This window comes from Squalius cephalus (assembly GCF_949319135.1).
Source record: "Squalius cephalus genome assembly, chromosome: 16".
NCBI lineage: Eukaryota > Metazoa > Chordata > Actinopteri > Cypriniformes > Leuciscidae > Squalius > Squalius cephalus.
Window position 1 is genome coordinate 813,535 of NC_137137.1, and position 21,466 is coordinate 835,000.

The following is a 21,466-nucleotide window of genomic DNA, read 5'->3' on the forward strand; positions in this document are numbered from 1 at the left end:
TTCTTCTGAAACCGCCGCTGAGATTAAAAGCATCGCTAGTTTATCACAGTCGGAAAATGCAGATTTCCATCTGAGGTTTTCTCAGAAAGGTGAGATACAATTTGTCCATTTTGAACATAATCAGTACGATCAGCTAATAAGGGTAAGTCGACGTACTCCGGTGGGCTGGCGGGAGTGTGAGCGTCCGAGCTGTGTTTCCACAGAGTCGTACAGATCTGTGATGGGATCTCGTCCTCGTGTTCTGATATCAAAGACACGCGGTGCTCCACTTGGATGAGGTTCTTCTCCGTCTGCTGGTCGTACGGGAACACACTCTCCAGCTTCAGCACACAGATCTTTCCACTGCCCTGTTAACATCACACACACATTATCTACAGAATCTGCCTTTTCTTACTGTATTTTACTTTGGTAAGAAAGTAAAAGTGCCCCTATTATGCTTTTTGTGATATTCCCTTTCATGCGGTGTGTAATTGAGCGGTTTGTGAATGTAAAAGCTCTGCCAAGTTAATATTAAGATCAGATAAATGGAGTTTTAGTCTCCTAAAGAAGTGATTCTGAATTCTGAACTCGTCCTGCTGAACCTGAGTAGATTTGTAACTAATTTGCATAATGCCCGCCTCTGGTCTTGATTGGCTGAACGGTGTCTCTTAGCTCCGCCCTCAAACACTGTAGTTTATCTGAGACTGGAAGAGTTTGGTTCGTGTCGAGAAGACGCTGTTTTCTGAGATTGATACGGTAAAACACACGCCATTGTTACTGTTCGTATCACTGTGATCAAGAGCTGAGATTCAGATATGATAATGAGCATTTGCTTTCTGACCAATCACAGCAGAGCAGCTCTCAGAGAGGCGGAGCTTAGAAGCGTTTCAGACACTGAGAGAAAAGAGCTGATGTTGCCATGGAGATTATGAGGAAATTTATGTTTTTTGACCTTGAATGCATGTGAACCTGTTCTAAAAATAAAAAATAAATAGCATAATAGGGAAACTTGAATTAAAACTAATGATTGTCAAACCAAAGGAAAATACTGAGAGTGACCTGCAGATGTGGGTTGAGAAGCCAGCGTCCGATCAGACTGAACCTCGGATTGGCGATGACAGGGAGGAAGTATTTCCTGCATCTGTGTGTAAATGATTACAGAGATATTACTGGAGCCACAACAAACACTGTAAGGCTGATTTCCACAGGGGATCGGTGCTTACACGGTCATTGATGACACGGAGAATATCCCGAAGACGAGAAGCAGGAGAACCACTGGAAGGGCAAATCTCATCAACTCATTATAATCTGACAAAATAAAGAAAGATGCATGCATGAATGATTTACAAATGATGTTTGATGTAACCAGCCTCATCTGTTGAGTCTTCTGAACTGTTTCTAAAAGCAAAAAGACACTTGTGTTACACGGTTTTCCAGTGCAATTTGATTCTCATGCATGAATTAGTAACCACAGCGTACATTTCTTTGAATAACAGCATATGCATAAGTGCATTAATGTACCTCAGAGGATATTTGAGAAACTGACATAATAAAATACATTATTTTCTGTCTGTGCATTGCCTTCAACCATTACAATCAAACTCTTCATTGAAATTTTGTACAAACGTCACACGACACATCAGAGTGTCGAAACTTTGCAGGCATGTTCATGACCCCAAATGAGAGAAAGTCCCACAATTTCAAGAAAAACATCCTAGGATAACCAGTGTTTCTGCATTCAGGTCAGATTTAAAACAGTCTAACACCATCAAACGTCACAACACTCAGTGCAGATCATGGTCTGTAGAACATCGTCTCTGACCTATCAGTGGTGTGTTGACGTCCAGACTGGCCTTTGAGAAGTTCCCGGTCTCAGTTTCTCCATGAATGGAGACGGAGTATCTGGTGTTTGGATGGAGCTGGAGGAACGAGTGCTGATGCTGATCTGGGAAGACTGGGAGAGCTGAGAGAACAATTCAGTGAGAGATTAAACCCTCATCCTTCCCTCGGCTCATTTTGACCCAGAAATGTTTTAATTGAGTTCATTAAAGGGGTTCAAGACCCCAGGACTTTTGTTTTGTTGGATAGTTTTGTGGTTGAAATTGAAAAAAGTAACAAATCCTTCCGTCGCGGGTCAATTTGACCCCATTAGAAATGAATGGAATGTGAGGAATGCTTCAGTACACATAGAAAAACCTTAAAATTCAAACTAAAAATGCTAAAACTTTACCAAAAAATTATTTTATAATGTCTACATATCTGACTTTAGGACCCAGAGGAACAGCTCATTTACTCTTATAGAGATATAAGGACATCTAGAGTCATGAAATATCATGTTATATTATTATTTTTCCACAAAAGGTCGGCAAAGACACACAGTGTAAGATATTTAGAGCTGAATTAAAAGGGTTATGCATGAAATTGTGAGTTATTTTGAATTTAAGTTGAAAGAATATGAGGACTGTGCTTAAAATATTATTTATTTATTATTTATTGATCAAATCTAGTCATTTAAAGGTGAATAAAATGCATTTAAAAATAGAAAAAATATTATCAAAATGAAATAAAATAAGCCTTCTGCACGGACGTACCCTCAGTTCCATGTTCTCCTCTCAGCACGAGCTTGTACTGAAGCACTCTTACTCTCGGCTTCGCCTCCTTCCACGTCCACTGCACCGCCAGAGACGAGCGCGACACGTTCACCAGACGAAACCCCCCCACATCCAACAGAGCTGAGCAAAGTAAGAGCATATAACTCGACATCTGTCAATAGCTTGTGAAGCTTTTATACGTGCGTCGTCCTTTACCTCCGTGTTCTAGATCGGCAGAGATGGAGGTCCGAGGCCCACAGAGAGAGCCGTAGACGGGAAACACGCTGATGTTGTAGATCTCGTCCTGTTTGAGGCCTTCCACAACATGAGATTAGATTTAGATGCAGATTTATGTTATAAATAAGCTTTTCATATGTGTATGAGAATATCAAGAAATCATATCCAGGTCACATTAACACAACACTGCAAAAAAATGATGTTCTTCCTCAGTATTTTTCACTTGTTTTCCAGCACAAATATCCCAACATTCTTAATTCGAGATGCATTTACTGGAGAAGCAAAGTGACTGGAGATATTAAGTCTGAAACATTTTTTTTTTGCTTAAAACAAGAACAAATATCTGATAATGGAGTCAGAAAAATAAACTTTAATAAACGCTAAAAATAAGCTATTTTTCTGACCGCATTGGCAGATATTTGTTCTTGTTTTAAGCATTAATTTTGATACATTTGTAATCAAATGAGACTTAATATCTTCAGTCATTTTGCTTCTTCTCTAGTAAATGTATCTTGATTTAAGAATGTTTGGATATTTGTGCTGGAAAACAGAAACACTGAGGAATAATGCATTTTTTGCAGTGAAATGATATTTAAAAGATTCTCCTTATATTTTCATTACTGTAAGATTAATTGCTTGTTGAGTTTTCCTCATTTCAAAGTCATTTTACATAAAAGTGTCCGCTAAAGAAGTAATGTACATTAATACTGTCATTTTTACTTGATTGCAGTGAACAAAATACGGTAATACATTAATTCAAAATAGAACAACTTCAATAAAGTAAAAATAATGAAAAGAGTTTTTTCACTTAATGAGAATTTTGAGCGACATGAGTTTATAAGCCATGAAAATAATGTTACAATGTTACAAATCTTGGTAACACTTTATATTCTATTTAGCAATAGTTAATGCATGAACTGATAATGTGCAATATAGTCTTACAGTATTTATTAATGTTAGTTAATAAAAATCTGATTGTTTAATGAATGAAATCATCAAAATGTTAGATATTAATAATGTATTAGTAAATGTTGAGAGTAACATTAAGTTAGATTAATAAATGCTGTTCATGTTAGTTCATGTTAACTAATGCAGCTTACTAATGTTAACAAATAAAACCATATTGTAAATATTAATGCTCTAAAATAACACAAAATGCATTAGATATCAATGCTTGTTTATTTTGTTGGATTAAATGTGTGTAATATTGTTATGTCTTCGTTTCACATGTTGTATAATCCCAGACCTGTGAGACGGGCTGTGGACGTGGATCCGTCGACTCGCTGCCAGTGTGTGTGTCCGGGGTCCGTGACGGCGCTCCATCCGATGGCGAACTCGCTGACGTTTACACGAGTGACGTCACGATCCCATCGGATCCGCAGCGAGGAGCCGTCAGAATAAACCCAGAGAGCTTTCACCGACCGCACATCTGAGGGAACACGATCCAGATCCTTACACAACTCACAAAACACTGCATCATACAGACTAATTCACACACATTCACACATCTGTGTATCATCTTATTTATGTAGGCCCAATTCTTATTTGTTTTTAAAGGGATAGTTCAAATTAGCCCATGATTTACTCATCCTCAAGTCATCCTAGGTGTATATGACATTCTTCTTTCAGACAAATTCTAAATGTCCTGATTCTTAAAAATAATAAAAGTGCATTTATCCATCATAAAAGTGCATTTATCCATCATAAAAGTGCATTTATCCATCATAAAAGTGCATCTATCCATCATACAAGTGCATCTATCATCATAAAAGTGCATCTATCATCATAAAAGTGCATCTATCCATGATAAAAGTGCATATATCATCATAAAAGTGCATCTGTCCATCATAAAAGTGCATCTATCCATCATAAAAGTGCATCTATCCATCATACAAGTGCATCTATCATCATAAAAGTGCATCTATCATCATAAAAGTGCATCTATCCATGATAAAAGTGCATATATCATCATAAAAGTGCATCTATCCATGATAAAAGTGCATCTATCCATCATAAAAGTGCATCTATCATCATAAAAGTGCATCTATCCATCATAAAAGTGCATATATCATCATAAAAGTGCATCTATCCATGATAAAAGTGCATCTATCCATCATAAAAGTGCATCTATCATCATAAAAGTGCATCTATCCATCATAAACGTGCATCTATCCATGATAAGTGCATATCCATCATAAACGTGCATCTATCATCATAAGTGCATATCCATCATAAACGTGCATCTATCCATCATAAAAGTGCATCTATCCATCATAAAAGTGCATCTATCATCATAAAAGTGCATCTATCCATCATAAAAGTGCATTTATCCATCATAAAAGTGCATCTATCCATGATAAAAGTGCATCTATCCATCATACACGTGCATCTATCATCATAAAAGTGCATCTATCATCATAAAAGTGCATCTATCCATGATAAAAGTGCATATATCATCATAAAAGTGCATCTATCCATGATAAAAGTGCATCTATCCATCATAAAAGTGCATCTATCATCATAAAAGTGCATCTATCCATCATAAAAGTGCATCTATCATCATAAAAGTGCATCTATCCATGATAAAAGTGCATCTATCATCATAAAAGTGCATCTATCCATCATAAACGTGCATCTATCCATCATAAAATTTCATCTATCATCATAAAAGTGCATCTATCCATCATAAACGTGCATCTATCATCATAAGTGCATATCCATCATAAACGTGCATCTATCCATCATAAAAGTGCATCTATCATCATAAAAGTGCATCTGTCCATCATTAAAGTGCATCTATCATCATAAAAGTGCATCTGTCCATCATTAAAGTGCATCTATCCATCATAAAAGTGCATCTATCATCATAAAAGTGCATCTATCATCATAAAAGTGCATCTATCATCATAAAAGTGCATCTGTCCATCATTAAAGTGCATCTATCATCATAAAAGTGCATCTATCATCATAAAAGTGCATCTATCCATCATAAAAGTGCATCTATCCATGCATCTAGCCTACATCTATCAGCAGTTCGTCGCATTACTTGCATAAGTTGCGCTTTACACGTAGGCCTACAGTAACGTTCGTTTGGCCGGAAGCTATTTATGATGGATAGATGCACTTTTATGATGGACAGATGCACTTTTATGGACTTCAAAAAAGAATGACTTTTTCATTTTTGGGTGAACTATCCCTTTAATGCATGTTAAATCCAGTATTTTATCTCTTATGCATCTGTTTTGATTATTTTATGATTTTTTTTAAATCCTTTTTATGTAAAGCACTTTGAACTACCATTGTGTATGACATGTGCTATTTTATTAAACTTGCCTTACCTATCAAGTATGCACTACAGATGAATCACACTAATGAGAGACGACGGCTGCTCACCGTGAGAACGAGACGCGTCGATGAGGAGCCGGCGGTGAGGCGAGTGTCCGGCGCTGTTATAAGCCCATACGGTCACCTCATATTCCTCTGCCATGACCAGAACTACAGCCTTCAGAAACAACACCATCATTCCTCTATCCGTCTAACACAACCTGACACTCATAAACACACGTTTATCACAATCACACCAACACTTGAGGACTCTTGTTCATTTGTAAATGTAATAAAAATAATAAAAATATAATTATAATAATAAAAAATAATACAAATATAATTATAATAATATAAAATAATAAAAATATATAAAAATAAATCATTTAAAAATGTAAATGTAAATTAACAAAAAAAAATGTAAATAAGATTTTTTTCTATACATTTAAAAATAAAATACATTTAAAAATGTAGAATTCAAGTTAAAATGTACATTAAAATAAAATAAAAATTATATAAAATTATAAACAAATATTTAAAATTAATAAAATGTCAAATAAAAACATAATTATAATAATAAAAAAACAGAGCAATTCCAAGAGGGTCCTCACACCATCGGTGCTCGGGCCCTAATAATAAAAAATAATAGAAATATATAAAAATAAATAATTAAAAAATGTAAATGAAAATTAACAAAATAATAATAATTTTTTTTTTATAAATTTAAAAATAAAATACATTTAAAAAATTTAAATTCAAGTTAAAATATACATTAGAATAAAATACATAAAATTAATTATATAAAATTATAAAAAATACATAAAATTAATTAATAAAATGTCAAATAAAAACATAAAAAAGTAAAAAAATAATAATATATAAATTAAAATAAACAAAAAGTATATACTGTATAAATACAATAAATTATTATATAACATCAAATAGAAGGAAATACACTTTTTTACAAAAAAACCCAATAACAAATAACTAAAATTTTCAAATTAAAATAATAACAATTATTAAAAATGTACATTTAAAATGTAAAAATTTAAGTTAAAATAAACATTGAAAATAAAATCTAATTAATAAAAGTAAAAATGTAAAAAGTTCAAATAAATAAAATACAATAAAATAAACAGAATCTACCTCGAGCTCAGTGGTGTGGAAGGATGTCTTCAGAGAGGGCTGTTTGGTGGGCATGTAGGACACTCCATACCCTCGAATGAGTCCTCGAGCATCTGTGACGTCCAGAGCCTTCAGAAACACACACGACTGAAGACTGACGGCACGCGAGAGACGATACACAAACACACCTGAAGAATATTACCTTCCAGAGAAGCAGCAGCTGCCGCCGAACCCCGGAGTTTACACCTGAAGCCACGTAATAACTGAGCGAGAGAGGCGCAGACGGCGCTGCAAACACAAGCCAAAGACCTCGTGTGTTTATGGAAAAGAACATGACAGCAGGAAACTGGTCATTATAGGTTTAGATTCAAACACAGTAGGAAACTTCAGTCTGTGTGAATGTCGTTACATTAAAGGGATAGTTCACCCAAAAATTAAAATTAGCCCATGATTTACTCTCCCTGAAGTCATCCTAGGTGTATATGACATTCTTCTGTCAGACAAATACAATCAGAGTTATATTAAAAAATGGCTCTTCCAAGCTTTATAATGGCACTGAATGGCCATATATTTTTTGAAGTCCATAAAAGTGCATCTATCCATGATAAAAGTGCATCTGTCCATCATAAAAGTGCATCTATCCGTGATAAAAGTGCATCTATCCGTGATAAAAGTGCATCTATCATCATAAGTGCATCTGTCCATCATAAAAGTGCATCTGTCCATCATAAAAGTGCATCTATCCGTGATAAAAGTGCATCTATCCATCATAAAAGTGCATCTATCCGTGATAAAAGTGCATCTATCCGTGATAAAAGTGCATCTGTCCATCATAAAAGTGCATCTATCCGTGATAAAAGTGCATCTATCCATCATAAAAGTGCATCTATCCGTGATAAAAGTGCATCTATCCGTGATAAAAGTGCATCTGTCCATCATAAAAGTGCATCTATCCGTGATAAAAGTGCATCTGTCCATCATAAAAGTGCATCTATCCGTGATAAAAGTGCATCTGTCCATCATAAAAGTGCATTTTTATGGACTTCAAAACAGAAACATCCATTCACTGCCATTATAAAGCTTGGAAGAGCCAGGATATTATTTAATATAACTCTGACTGTGTTCGTCTGAAAGAAGAATGTCATATACACCTGGAATGACTTCAGGGTGAGTAAATCATGGGCTAATTTTCATTTTTGGGTGAACTATCCCTTTAAAGCAAGTGTGAGTAAAAATGATCAGAAGCTTGAACAGATTCAGACACTGGATCTAATGAACAACATTCAGGGCCACTGCATCAGCTCTGTTCGGGTCACTCACGGCTCTCTGACGTCTTTACTCGTGTCTCTTTGCTCCAGTCGCTCCACCGGCTGTAATCATGAACGCAGGAGACGCTCAGAAGATACTCGCTGAAGGCCTGTAAACCCTCAATCACGAACAGAGACTCCTCTGAGTCGGGCAACTCTGCAGTCTGACGTGGAAACAGAAGCTTTTACTTTTAAAAGCTTTACTTTAATTTTACTAAGCATCTCTAAGCATCATCAATCAGATTCAGAGATCTAATGAAGTAAAATATAAAAATGATCAAATAAAAAATTAAGTAAAATAAGATAATTTAAAAAAAGATAAATAAAATAAAACAAAATAAAATAAGCATCCACACAACAAAAACATATTTTCAAGCCATTTCTGACCTTTTCTGTCCATGACTCTGTGTTGAGGCGTTTGTAGCGGATTCGGCATTTAGTTATTCTCCCGCCATTCCATGTGACGTTGACTGACGAGTCTGTGACGTTAACAGACGTGATCACCGGCCGAGGAGCCTGAACTACAACATTCAAACACATCACAACACAACCCATCACATCTCAACCCATCACATCACAAGACAAACCATCACAACACAACCCATCTCAACCCATCACATCTCAAACCATCACAACACAATCCATCACATCTCAACCCATCACATCACATCACAACTAGGGGTGTGACGGTTAGTATATAACCGTGAGACCGACGGTTATAGTTGAACACCGTCATTAGAACTCTATAACCGCCAAAACCGTGTTATTAAAATATTTTTTACAAACATTTTTTATCATAGAGAATGTTTAAATACTAATTAAAAACAATTGTTAACAGTCTGTGTCATTAATGGTCTACGTCGTTTCCAACTGTATTTGATTCTTTGTCAAGTAGCCTACCAACGCAAGTTTTGTTTTGTAAATCGTCAGACATGATTTTTACCACTTCATTAAGTTTTTCTTTGTAGAAAGCCTTTCTTTAAAGTGAATTTCGTTTTGTACAAATTGTATCTTAATTTTAATAAATGTTTCATCAACCAATTGCATGTATTTAATAAATAAAAAGCAGATATAGCAGACAATATAATAACCGTGACATTGAGACGCCAACGCACCGCGTTCACTTGTATTTTATTGTTAAAAGCCTTTCTTTAAAACGAATTTCGTTTTGTACAAATTGTATCTTAATTTTAATAAATGTTTCATCAACCAATTGCATGTATTTAATAAATAAAAAGCAGATATAGCAGACAATATAATAACCGTGACATTGAGGCGCCAACGCACCGCGTTCACTTGTATTTTATTGTTAAAAGCCTTTCTTTAAAACGAATTTTGTTTTGTACAAATTGTATCTTAATTTTAATAAATGTTTCATCAACCAATTGCATGTATTTAATAAATAAAAAGATATAGCCGACAATATAATAACCGGCGCTGGTGCGCTGTGTTCACTTGCATTGCATTGTGAACTAGAGCGCATCTCATCGTAAATGAATGAAACTCAGCGTAGGCCTATGCCTCATACATTAAGCATTAAATATCTTTGCTGCATCCTTTCTAGAACAGACAAGGGCTTTCTCGCGGCTGCATCAGCAGAGCATTCCATCGTCCATAGACCGCAAAACAATCACACGGACGGGTGCGCCTTTAAATTTGGTAAAAAAAACGGTGCGGATGATGAGTGCGGTTGCGGATGAAATAAAACCCCATCCGCGTATCTTTATCGATAACATTGATTATTATTATTTTTTAATTTAGGCGATCAAGTGTCTGCTCCTTTATTCAAACTAAGTTGTCCTATACAGACGAACGTCGCAACACCCGGGGGGGGGGGGGGGGGGGGGGGGCCCGACGGTTATGTTACGAACCGTCACATTTGACTCACGTCATAACCGTCATCACCAATTCTGAAACCGGCACACCCCTAATCACAACCCATCACATCACAACACAACCATCACATCACAACCCATCACAACACAACCCATCTCATCACAACACAACACAACCCATCACAATACAACCCATCACATCTCAACCCATCTCAACCCATCCATCACATCACAACCCATCTCAATCCATCACATCACAACACAATACAACCCATCACATCACAACCCAACCCATCACAACACAACCATCACATCACACAACCCATCACATCTCAACACATCTCAACCCATCACATCACAACTCATCACATCACAACTCATCACATCTCAACCCATCACATCTCAACCCATCACATCACAACACAACCCATCACATCACAACCCATCACATCTCAACCCATCACATCTCAACCCATCACATCTCAACCCATCACATCTCAACCCATCACATCACAACACAACCCATCACATCACAACACATCTCAACCCATCTCAACACAACCCATCACATCTCAACACATCTCAACCCATCACATCACAACTCATCACATCTCAACCCATCACATCTCAACCCATCACAACCCAACCCATCACATCTCAACCCATCTCAACCCATCAACATCTCAACACAACCCATCACATCTCATCACATCTCAACCTATCACATCTCAACCCATCACATCTCAACCCATCACATCTCAACCCATCACATCACAACACAACCCATCACATCACAACACATCTCAACCCATCTCAACACAACCCATCACATCTCAACACATCTCAACCCATCACATCTCAACCCATCACATCTCAACACATCTCAACCCATCACATCACAACTCATCACATCACAACTCATCACATCTCAACCCATCACAACCCATCACATCTCAACCCATCACATCACAACACAACCCATCACATCACAACCCATCACATCTCAACCCATCACATCACAACACAACCCATCACATCACATCTCAACCCATCACATCACAACCCATCACATCTCAACCCATCACAACCCATCACATCTCAACCCATCACATCTCAACCCATCACATCTCAACCCATCACATCTCAACCCATCACATCACAACCCATCACATCACAACCCATCACAACACAACCCATCACATCTCAACCCATCTCAACCCATCAACATCTCAACATAACCCATCACATCTCATCACATCTCAACCTATCACATCTCAACCCATCACATCTCAACCCATCACATCTCAACCCATCACATCACAACACAACCCATCACATCACAACACAACACAACCCAACACAACCCATCACATCTCAACCCATCTCAACCCATCACAACCCATCACATCACAACCCATCACATCTCAACCCATCACAACACAACACAACCCATCTCAACCCATCACAACCCATCACATCACAACCCATCACATCTCAACCCATCACAACACAACACAACCCATCACATCACAACACAACCCATCACATCTCAACCCATCACATCTTAACCCATCTCAACCCATCACATCACAACCCATCACATCTCAACCCATCACAACACAACACAACCCATCACATCTCAACCCATCACATCACAACACAACCCATCACATCACATCACAACACAACACAACACAACCCATCAAATCTCAACCCATCACATCTCAACCCATCTCAACCCATCACATCACAACACAACCCATCACATCTCAACCCATCACATCACAACACAACCACATCACAGCACAACCCATCACATCACAACACAACCCATCACATCACAACACAACCCATCACATCTCAACCCATCACATCACAACCCATCACATCTCAACCCATCACATCACACAACACAATACATCACAACCAAACACATCAGAGCATACAATTATCAGTGTCATGTTTATCACCATAATTAATCAAGTTTATTTTATGCTAAAATGAAATAAAAAGTAATAAAGGCCATAGCTACAGTAATGTTTTCATTATAACCATCACCATAAATGGATGAACTGGAGTGTGAACACGGTTCCTGTCTGTGGTAGGAACCAGCCAAGAGTGAGGAGTCGGGGTGGTGGAGGGATGATGAAAAACATTATACATGAATTCATTGGTAAAAGTTCCAACATAACCCAATGATGTTTGGACTTAATGATGATGAAAAACTGTCGAGGAATGTCGGTGAGTCGACTGTATAGATATTGGCCTCCTCTCATGCTGATAGGATAGACATGTAAATTGCTGATGACATGTTGATTGGATAGATCATTTGAACGTGCTCATCCCAAACTTTGTTGATGAAACCTCATTAAAAACCTTTGAAACGTGTTTAATTTTTCAACTTTCAAATACTTAAGTAAAATTCAATGCAGATACTTTTTTACTTTCACTCAAGTATTTTTTGTGTAGGTACTTAGCTATAAAGACATTAAAAGCAACTATAAAATGCTGATTCAACTTTCAATACAATGTCTCAGTACTTTCTACACCCCTGCTGTCATCTTATCTTACCGATTTCCTCAATGATCACTGGATAGACATCCGAGAACCACTCTTCCTGGCTGAAGACGCTCTTTGACTTGATGATTAAATTGAAACGTGAAAAGAAATGTAAAATGGAAGGACAGTAGGTAGTCCTGCCAACGTCAGTTCTATAATACAAAAAATATATTAGCATGTCAGTTCGTATCAAGATGGATTAGATTATTTTCAGATGCTCTAATGGAGGTTTCTATGGAAGCTTGTTTTTGCCACGGGATTAAAAAAAATAAAAACGGTAATTGCAAATTTTTATCTCGCAATTCTGATTTATAAACTTGCAATTGTGAGTTATAAAGTCTGAATTGTGAGAGAGCCTATAAACTCGCAATTTTGAGAAAAAAAGTCACAATTGTGAATTAGTTTCTCAAAATATGTGACTTTGTTTTTAAGAATTGCGACTTTATTTGCCAGAATTTTTACTTTATAACTCGCAATTGTGAATTTATATCTTGCAATTCTGACTGATTCGCAGAACTGTGATTTATTTCTCAGAATTTTGACTTTATAACTCTCAATAGTGAGTTTAAATCTTTGTTTCTCAGAATTGCAACTTTATTTTTCAGAACTCCAAATTTATTTCTCAGAGTTGCGACTTTATAACTTGCAATTCTGACTATTTCTAAAGACTGCGACTGGACTTTGTTTTGCAGAATTGTGATTATAACTTCCAATTGTGAGTTTACATTTTGCAATTCTCTCAGAATTGCGACTGTGACTTTAGTTTTCAGAATTGCGACATAACTCGTAATTCCGAGTTTATATGTCAGAACTGTGATAAGCATACTCGCAATTGCGAGAAAACTTTCAAAATTGAGAGATACAAATGTGCAATTATCTTTTCTATTTTTTATTCCATGGCGGAATCAAGCTTCGACAGGTTTCTGATGCATCTAACACTAAAGCATGCCGTACTGATGAAATGAAACCGTTACCTGAAAATGAAGGTGCTGGTGGTTTCCGTTCGGACGTCGTTCGTCTTCTGAAGCCACCTGCAGGTGATCGACTCCTCACGGGACAGAAAGTGGCATGACGTGTTCACAAATCTCTCTAGAGAACAAAGATGGACATTAAAACTGAACCAGCAGCAGATATGAGGATAAACCCGTGTCAGGCTCAGTAAAGCACTCGCACCAGGAGTTGCAGTGAGAACATCTGATTCTGTGGGACACGTAGCGTTGGACATCACACACACACTCTTCCCACAATTCTTCAGGTCTTCCCCAGTCACCTTGAGCTCTGGAAAACAGTCTCTTTCACTCACACACTTCATGTACTAGAATGTTTTTAATGCACATGTGTGTCAACAATGGAATTTTACCTTGAATGCTGAAAACGGGCTCTCTCTTCAAAGCACCTGTAAATCATAATTGATGAACTTTACAAAGTTATTGAACAAAACTGAATCAACACTGAACTGATTTAAGCTAATTAATGAAACCATTGTCTTTTTTCTAGCTGCTTTACAGCAAGTTTGCACACTGCAAAAAAAATATTTTCTTACTCTAAGTATCTAAACATTCACTAAATGAAGTGGGGTCAGAAAAATACATTTTAATTCAAAGGGAAAACAAGCTTAGCTTAGATATTAAGGATATAGTCACTAAGTTTTAATTAATTTTTCTTTTTATCTTCCGTCATTTTGGTTCTCAAGTAAATGTCTTGATTTAAGAATCTTTTAGCAGTGCAAAATTAATTCTGTTATTCTGCTTTGAAACAATCTGTACTGTAAAACAAGTACAAAGTGTCCTTGTTACATGTACTTACTATAGTAATAACAGCAAATTATGCATAATTACATGCAATTTACCCTAAACCAAAACCTAATCCTATCCATATAATTGTGCTGATAATTATTATTAATCAGTACTTAAATATAATTACACTGTAACAATGACACCTTGAAATAACTAAATCAAACCCAATCAGAGACACACACATGTAGAAGATTACTTACAACAGAAGCAGAACACACAGATCAACACACACAGAGATCTTCTGCCGCACATTTTCTCATCTGCAAAGAAAAATGTGTGATGTGGTTTTAAATTAAAAGCATGAAAAATAACCTCAACAGCCAAAGAAAACTAAGCGTATGATATAAATCAAACACACTTGGTTTGACGGACTGGAATCGCTCGCATGCTGTTGGAAACGCTGGGCTTCTGTGGCTTTCTGTCTCTTACGGTTTCTCGCAGGTTTAGAGGAACACTGATAACATCGAGGTGAAACTGCAGAAAAACACTTCCTTTGACTCTTTCCTTCCATTTGACTTGTGGTTGAATTCAGTCGAACTGAACAAATCGACAGGAGCTTTCATCTGTTATCGGTCATCTATCTGAGAAAGGGCCTGTTCGGAAAAACTGCAGCATTTGAACAGGAATTTACAATAATATGATTACAATAATAGATCTAATTTGTTAACGTTAAAAATATAAACCAACGATGAGCTTTAATGTTACTGCTATTAATCAACATATGCATGTTCATTAGGCTAACTAACGTAAACTGATGCAACTCTTGATCTTAAAATGCATTGGTAAATGTTGAGTTTAACATGAACTCTGATTAATAAATGCTGTAGAAAGTGTTGTTCGTTGTTTGTTAATGTTAATTACACATGAAACGTGTTACGGTTTTCCCGTTTGACGTAAGAATGTTTAGAGTTTAGTCGAATGAACAAAGGAAAAGAATCAAATGCTGGAAAAATAGTCAAGATTTCCACAATTTAAACGGTTAATTCCTCAGAAATTGTTGATGAACAAGATATTATGAACGTACGTCACACGAGTTGCAACATTTTTAAAGAGCAGATTAAACTTTAAAGCTGCGGGAAGACAGAAACTGCACCAGAATAAAGTAAATGAATCTCAAACAATCAGTGGAAAAACAGTTAAAATAGTGTTCAGTCGCAGCAATCAACACAAACACCGTCATCACACACTCCTGGAACTGATGAAAAACATGAGTTTCAAGACACCAATCAATCAATCAATCAATCAATCAAGAGTATTGGCAGAGATGGGCATAAATACATGGAAATGCAAATACAAAATACTATGTGGAAAAATGTATTTAAATACAAATACAGTATTTTGTATTTTGAAAATACACAAAATACATGTGAAATTGGCCATCCAGTGCAGGTGTAGGTCACAGTGAGTGAAGAAACTACATAGGCCTACTGACTTTACATTCCTAACCTCATCTCTGCCCTCTCAGTCTGTCTTTCTTTCTGGCAATTACAAATAAACTTATGCAAAATAGCAGCCATTTATATACTCATTTCTGGCTACAATGTAGTCCATTACTTGTGGTGAACACTTTTAAAAAATTCATACTGTATGTAAAACTGTGGGAACCTTTTCTGCTATCTAGCAAAGGATATGGATGGGGCGATATGACCAAAATCTCAATTTTACTTCACAGTAACAATATCATGGTTTCCCAGTTCTCAATATCAGTTTTGATTCCACAGCATAAACTGAATTTCAAACTCTTTTTTTTGTTTGTTTTTTGTTGTTGTTGCAGGTATTCCAATGCTTTTAAAGTAATTGTATGTTTATTTTATGTAAAGTTTATTTGTTTCTATAAGTTTATTAAAATTAGAAAGTGTGTCTAAAATTTAAAATTAGAATTCATTTAGATTCATTTGACACTATTTACATATTTTTTATTATTATTTTTTATGTACAATAAAACTAAAAGCTGAAGATGTTTGTGGTGTATAATTCATCAGTGTTTGTTTTTCCTCTCCAATGTCCCAGTAATTCCTGCCCACTAAAAGCTGCACGGATATTTGCTTACCTCATAGGCCTGTCTATGTAAACGATTTAGAAAAAGTTCCATCAATTCACACTTTATATCATCGCTAATATAGTATCATATCACCCAGCCCTAACATGCAGTAATGCTTTACACACATTTGACAAGCTAGTAGATAAAAGTCAACAACCGGTCAAGACTGATTGGCTAACGCTATTTTCCCACTTGTCTGTGCTCTTGTATTCTTTTGTGTTAACTGAAGTGAATTTGAACTTTAATCAACAAGTAGAATTGATCATGACATTCTCACCTTATTCCAAAAAAAATATATACTGTATATAAAAAAAAGAATCCCTGACCCAATGCTGAGCTAGTGAATGTCTGAACTAGTTGATGCACAAAATCAATACCCTGATAAAGAGGTTGACTGGCAAAAAGTATTTTATGTATTTTGAAAATACAAAAATACTCATCTTAAATGTATTTGATTTTTTCCAAAGGCTTTAAAATACAAAATAGTATTTTGTATTTTAAATACATGTATCTGAAATACTGCCCATCCCTGAGCATTGGCCATCATAGAGGAGATTCAGAAGAATCATGATGATGGCGAGCTCATGTTCATCATATCAAGTTCACAGATTGTTCATTGTTCGGTCGGTCATGTGTTCGGCTGATGCTTTCTATTGTGACTCACCAAGTGCATGAATCTCAATTTAAGAATTTGATTTCAACTTGCACTGGAGTCTGGACTCAAGTATGTTAATATATGTGTGAAACTGGTTAACATACTTGAGTCCAGACTCAAATCACATTCTTAAATTAAAAACATCACACAATAATATCATATTGACTTTCCTATTTGGATGCACCAAAAAAATCAATGGAGAATTTAGTTTATTCTCTTAAAAAGTATTTATTGGATAAGAGTTCTTGTGTAGGAGCTGTATTTTTAGACCTTAAAAAGGCTTTTGATACAGTTAACCATCAAGTCTTGCTGACCAAACTCACACATTTTAACTTTTCTATAGATGCTATATCATGGTTTCAATCATATCTATCAAACAGAACACAATGTGTTCATATAGATGGTGTTAAATCTCCTTCCATTAGCAATCATGTTGGAGTTCCGCAGGGCTCAATTCTCGGACCTCTATTGTTCTCAATGTACATTAATGATCTTCCAGCGGCTTGTCCTGATTGTAATGTGCAGATGTATGCGGATGACGCTGTGATCTTTATACATGGCAAAAATGAGAATATAATAGCTACAAACCTTACAAATTCACTAACTAAAGTTCAAAACTGGCTAAATCAAATTTGTCTCACTCTTAATACTAAAAAGACCGTTGTGATGATGTTTACAAAAAAAAAACCTGTGAAGCCAAATATTTTAAAAACTGACTGTAATACACTCATTGAACAACTACCAACAAGAAGTAGTTCTTCTGTGTTTTTGGGAGGGGAGGAATTGGAGTTGGTAGCCCAGTTCAAGTACCTTGGGGTTATACTAGATTCAAACCTCACTTTCAAAAAACACATACAAAAGGTATCCAATACTATAAAATTTAATTTACAAAATTACAAGCAAATTAGATCCTACATTACAACCGAGGCTGCTAAATCATATCTCCATTGTATGATTTTTTCCCACATTGAATACTGCTTCACAGTTTGGTCTTTTGCTGGAGTTATTGTATTAAAACCCATTGATCAACTATATAAAAAGTCAGTCAAGGTATTTGACAGGAAACCACAGTCGTTTCACCTTTGTCCAATTCTTGAGAAGTATCAACTACTAAATTTTGAAAATGTAAAATTTTTAAAAAATAGCTGTCTTATTTATAAATCTATGAATGGAATCGCCCCACCACCCCTGGGCGATTTTATCAAAAAGAGAAATAGCGAGATGAGGACTAGATCATTTACCCGGGGGGATTGTGAAGTACTATTTAGAAAATCTTCGTTTGCACAAAATGTCCTCTCTATTAAAGGCTGCACAAATTGGAATAGTATACCAACGGTAATTAGAGAGAGCACCACTTTTGTTTCATTTAAGAAACATCTTAAAAGATGGCTGAATAATAATCAAAAATGTAATCATTAAGTATGTAGGTCAAATTTGATAGGTAGTTTTATTTATATATTTATAATAAGCACTTTATGATGTCTATGTACAGGCATTTATGCACTTTAAATTAATATTACAATAAGTACAATAAGGTATAGGAACTTTTAATGTTTTTTTAGCTATGTATACTTGTTGATATGTATTTTGTCTGTTTGTTTTTTGGTTTGTATTTGTTTATGTTTGGGACTGCGGATGGAAATTAGCATTGTGCTAAATCTGGCGTATTTACGTTCAACTTTGATTGTACGTTCATGAATATGCACTGTCCCATTTAAATAAATAAATTGAAATTGAAATTAATCAGGTGAAAATGAGTCTGATCACGTGATTTGAGGAATCATTATGGGGTGCGTTTCCCAAAAGCATCGTTGGCCAACTAGGATCGCAATTTCCATTGAACTCTATTGGGAACGACGGAACTTGCGTTGGCTTTGGGAAATACACGGCAGATCTGGAGAACAAACGCCACAGAACGACACACACACACACACACACACACTTTAATACTTAGCAGCCTGCTAAGTATTAAAGCGTGTGTGTTTGTGTGTGTCGTTCTGCGGCGTTTGTTCTCCAGATCTGCCGTGTGTTTAATTGCTAATAGCAGGTCTACTCTGGACTTCAAAACATGATGTTCTCAGTGTTTCGTTTAAGTTGATTCTCAGCAAAAAACACTGTTCTTTCAAAATTATATGTGCTCATATGTGTAATTACTTCTACCAACTAATCAAGTATTCTCGTGAGCGTAGAATCTGCCATTCAGAATACATACGAGTGAGTCGCTCGAATGGCGGCAGACATGTTGCGCCTCCATCTTGAAAATACATTAGCCAAAGAGGGACATACCTGGAAATTCAAGCTTCGCCTTCGCGTTTTTACACACAGTGGCGCCGTGACGAATGCGAGGGGGAGATTACACGCGACTGCCGGCAGATTACTCATAATACGGCCACCGTAGGAGTTAACGCCCTCGGAATGGGAGGGGCTAGAAAGTAATATTCAGCTGGTAGTCATAAACAATTTCACCTCTAGATGGGAGAAAATCCTACACAGTGTAGCTTTAAACATTACCTTGAAGGTTTTAAATTAAGGTAAATAACTCTCTATCAACACGACAGACACAGATGGGAAACGCACAGCACATTTTAATCCGGGTGTAAAATACATATCATATAAAAACAAACAATTCATTAATGCCCATTTATAAATATGAGATGTTTTCACTCTGTTTCACATTTACAGAAAGTCAATAAAAACTCATAACTTAGGCTAATTAATTCTCTGAGTTTATGCACCGTCAGTGTGATTGTCCCTGAGAGCCGGAACTCCTGCTTTAGGAAGAGCATCATATCATATAAAAACAAACAATTCATTTATGGACAATTATAAATATGAGATGTTTTCACTTTGTTTCATGCTTAAAACTCATAACTTAATTAATTCTCCCAGTTTATGCACTGTCAGTGTGATTGTCCCTGAGAGCCGGAACTCCTGCTTCAGGAAGTTCCCGATGTACTCGCAGTAGAAGACGTCGCAGTAGAGCCAGATCTGCGCCAGCGCTCGCTGGAAGTTTGCGTTGCAGGAGGGCATTCGGGAATGCCGGACGGCCCGGATCAGATCCCGCCACAGATCCTCCAGGCCGCGAGAGCTACAGTTGCGCTCACACACCACCCACTTCACCCGCTGATGCGGATCCAGCCCGTGATCCTCGATGATCCGCCGGAAGGGACGGGAGAAGGAGCGCGGGATTCGGAGCGGAGCGGATCTGTGTGAGATCACACACCATGAGCGCTCGAACTTCTGGGGATCCGGGACGGGTTTACTCTGGGATCTGGAGTCTGAAGCTTCCCGTGGGATCTGGTGTGGGATCTGGTGTGGGATCTGGTGTGGGATCTGGGGTGGGATCTCGTGTGGGATCTGGTGTGGGATCTGGTGTGGGATCTGGGGTGGGAAGTCGTGTGCAATCTGGGGTGGGATCTGGTTTGGGATCTCGTGTGGGATCTGGTGTGGGATATGGTGTGGGATCTGGTGTGGGATCTGGTTTGGGATCTTGTGTGGGATCTGGTGTGGGATCTCGTGTGGGATCTCGTGTGGGATCTCGTGTGCGATCTGGTGTGGGATCTGGGGTGGGATCTGGTTTGGGATCTCGTGTGGGATCTGGAGTGGGATCTGGTGTGGGATCTGGTGTGGGATCTCGTGTGCGATCTGGTGTGGGATCTGGGGTGGGATCTGGTTTGGGATCTCGTGTGCGATCTGGTGTGGGATCTGGGGTGGGATCTGGTTTGGGATCTCGTGTGGGATCTCGTGTGGGATCTCGTGTGGGATCTCGTGTGGGATCTCGTGTGGGATCTCGTGTGCGATCTGGGGTGGGATCTGGGGTGGGATCTGGTGTGGGATCTGGTTTGGGATCTCGTGTGGGATCTCGTGTGGGATCTGGAGTGGGATCTCGGAGGAGGAGATCAGAGGTGGAGGTTTCCGGGGTCTGATGGGTTTCTGGGAGTCTAACGCCGATGGGAACCAGGGTTTGAATTCAGGCAGGATTGTGTTGGGAAAATCCTGCAGGACTCTGTGTGTGAG

General features: G+C 37.3%; 2 protein-coding genes and 1 long non-coding RNA gene across 3 annotated transcripts in view; all 3 read right to left on the reverse strand.

Moving 5' to 3' along the window:
• Positions 1–26: 26 nt before the first annotated feature.
• On the reverse strand, positions 27–13,135 carry LOC307174332 (interleukin-6 receptor subunit beta; the record flags this gene model as incomplete). Its single annotated transcript, XM_079898093.1, has 13 exons — positions 27–347; positions 1,039–1,120; positions 1,203–1,287; positions 1,802–1,942; positions 2,571–2,711; positions 2,787–2,885; positions 4,054–4,236; positions 6,201–6,309; positions 7,278–7,385; positions 7,459–7,544; positions 8,577–8,727; positions 8,951–9,084; positions 12,970–13,135. 13 exons carry the CDS (start codon positions 13,133–13,135, stop codon positions 36–38), a joined length of 1,797 nt encoding a protein of 598 aa, XP_079754219.1. The 3' UTR covers positions 27–35.
• Positions 13,136–13,937: 802 nt separating this feature from the next.
• Positions 13,938–15,216, reverse strand: LOC307173479. Its single transcript, XR_013823861.1, has 5 exons — positions 15,112–15,216; positions 14,954–15,013; positions 14,318–14,353; positions 14,131–14,235; positions 13,938–14,046 (listed from the first exon to the last, which is right to left on the reverse strand). It is a non-coding gene; the product is annotated as an uncharacterized lncRNA (long non-coding RNA).
• Positions 15,217–20,016: 4,800 nt separating this feature from the next.
• Positions 20,017–21,466, reverse strand: part of shld3 (shieldin complex subunit 3) — a 2,450-nt gene continuing 1,000 nt past the window's right edge. The window contains exon 2 of the mRNA XM_079896573.1: positions 20,017–21,466. This exon is cut by the window's right edge and continues 51 nt beyond it. Within this exon, the coding sequence (XP_079752699.1) occupies positions 20,315–21,466 (1,152 nt within the window). The 3' untranslated portion in view covers positions 20,017–20,314.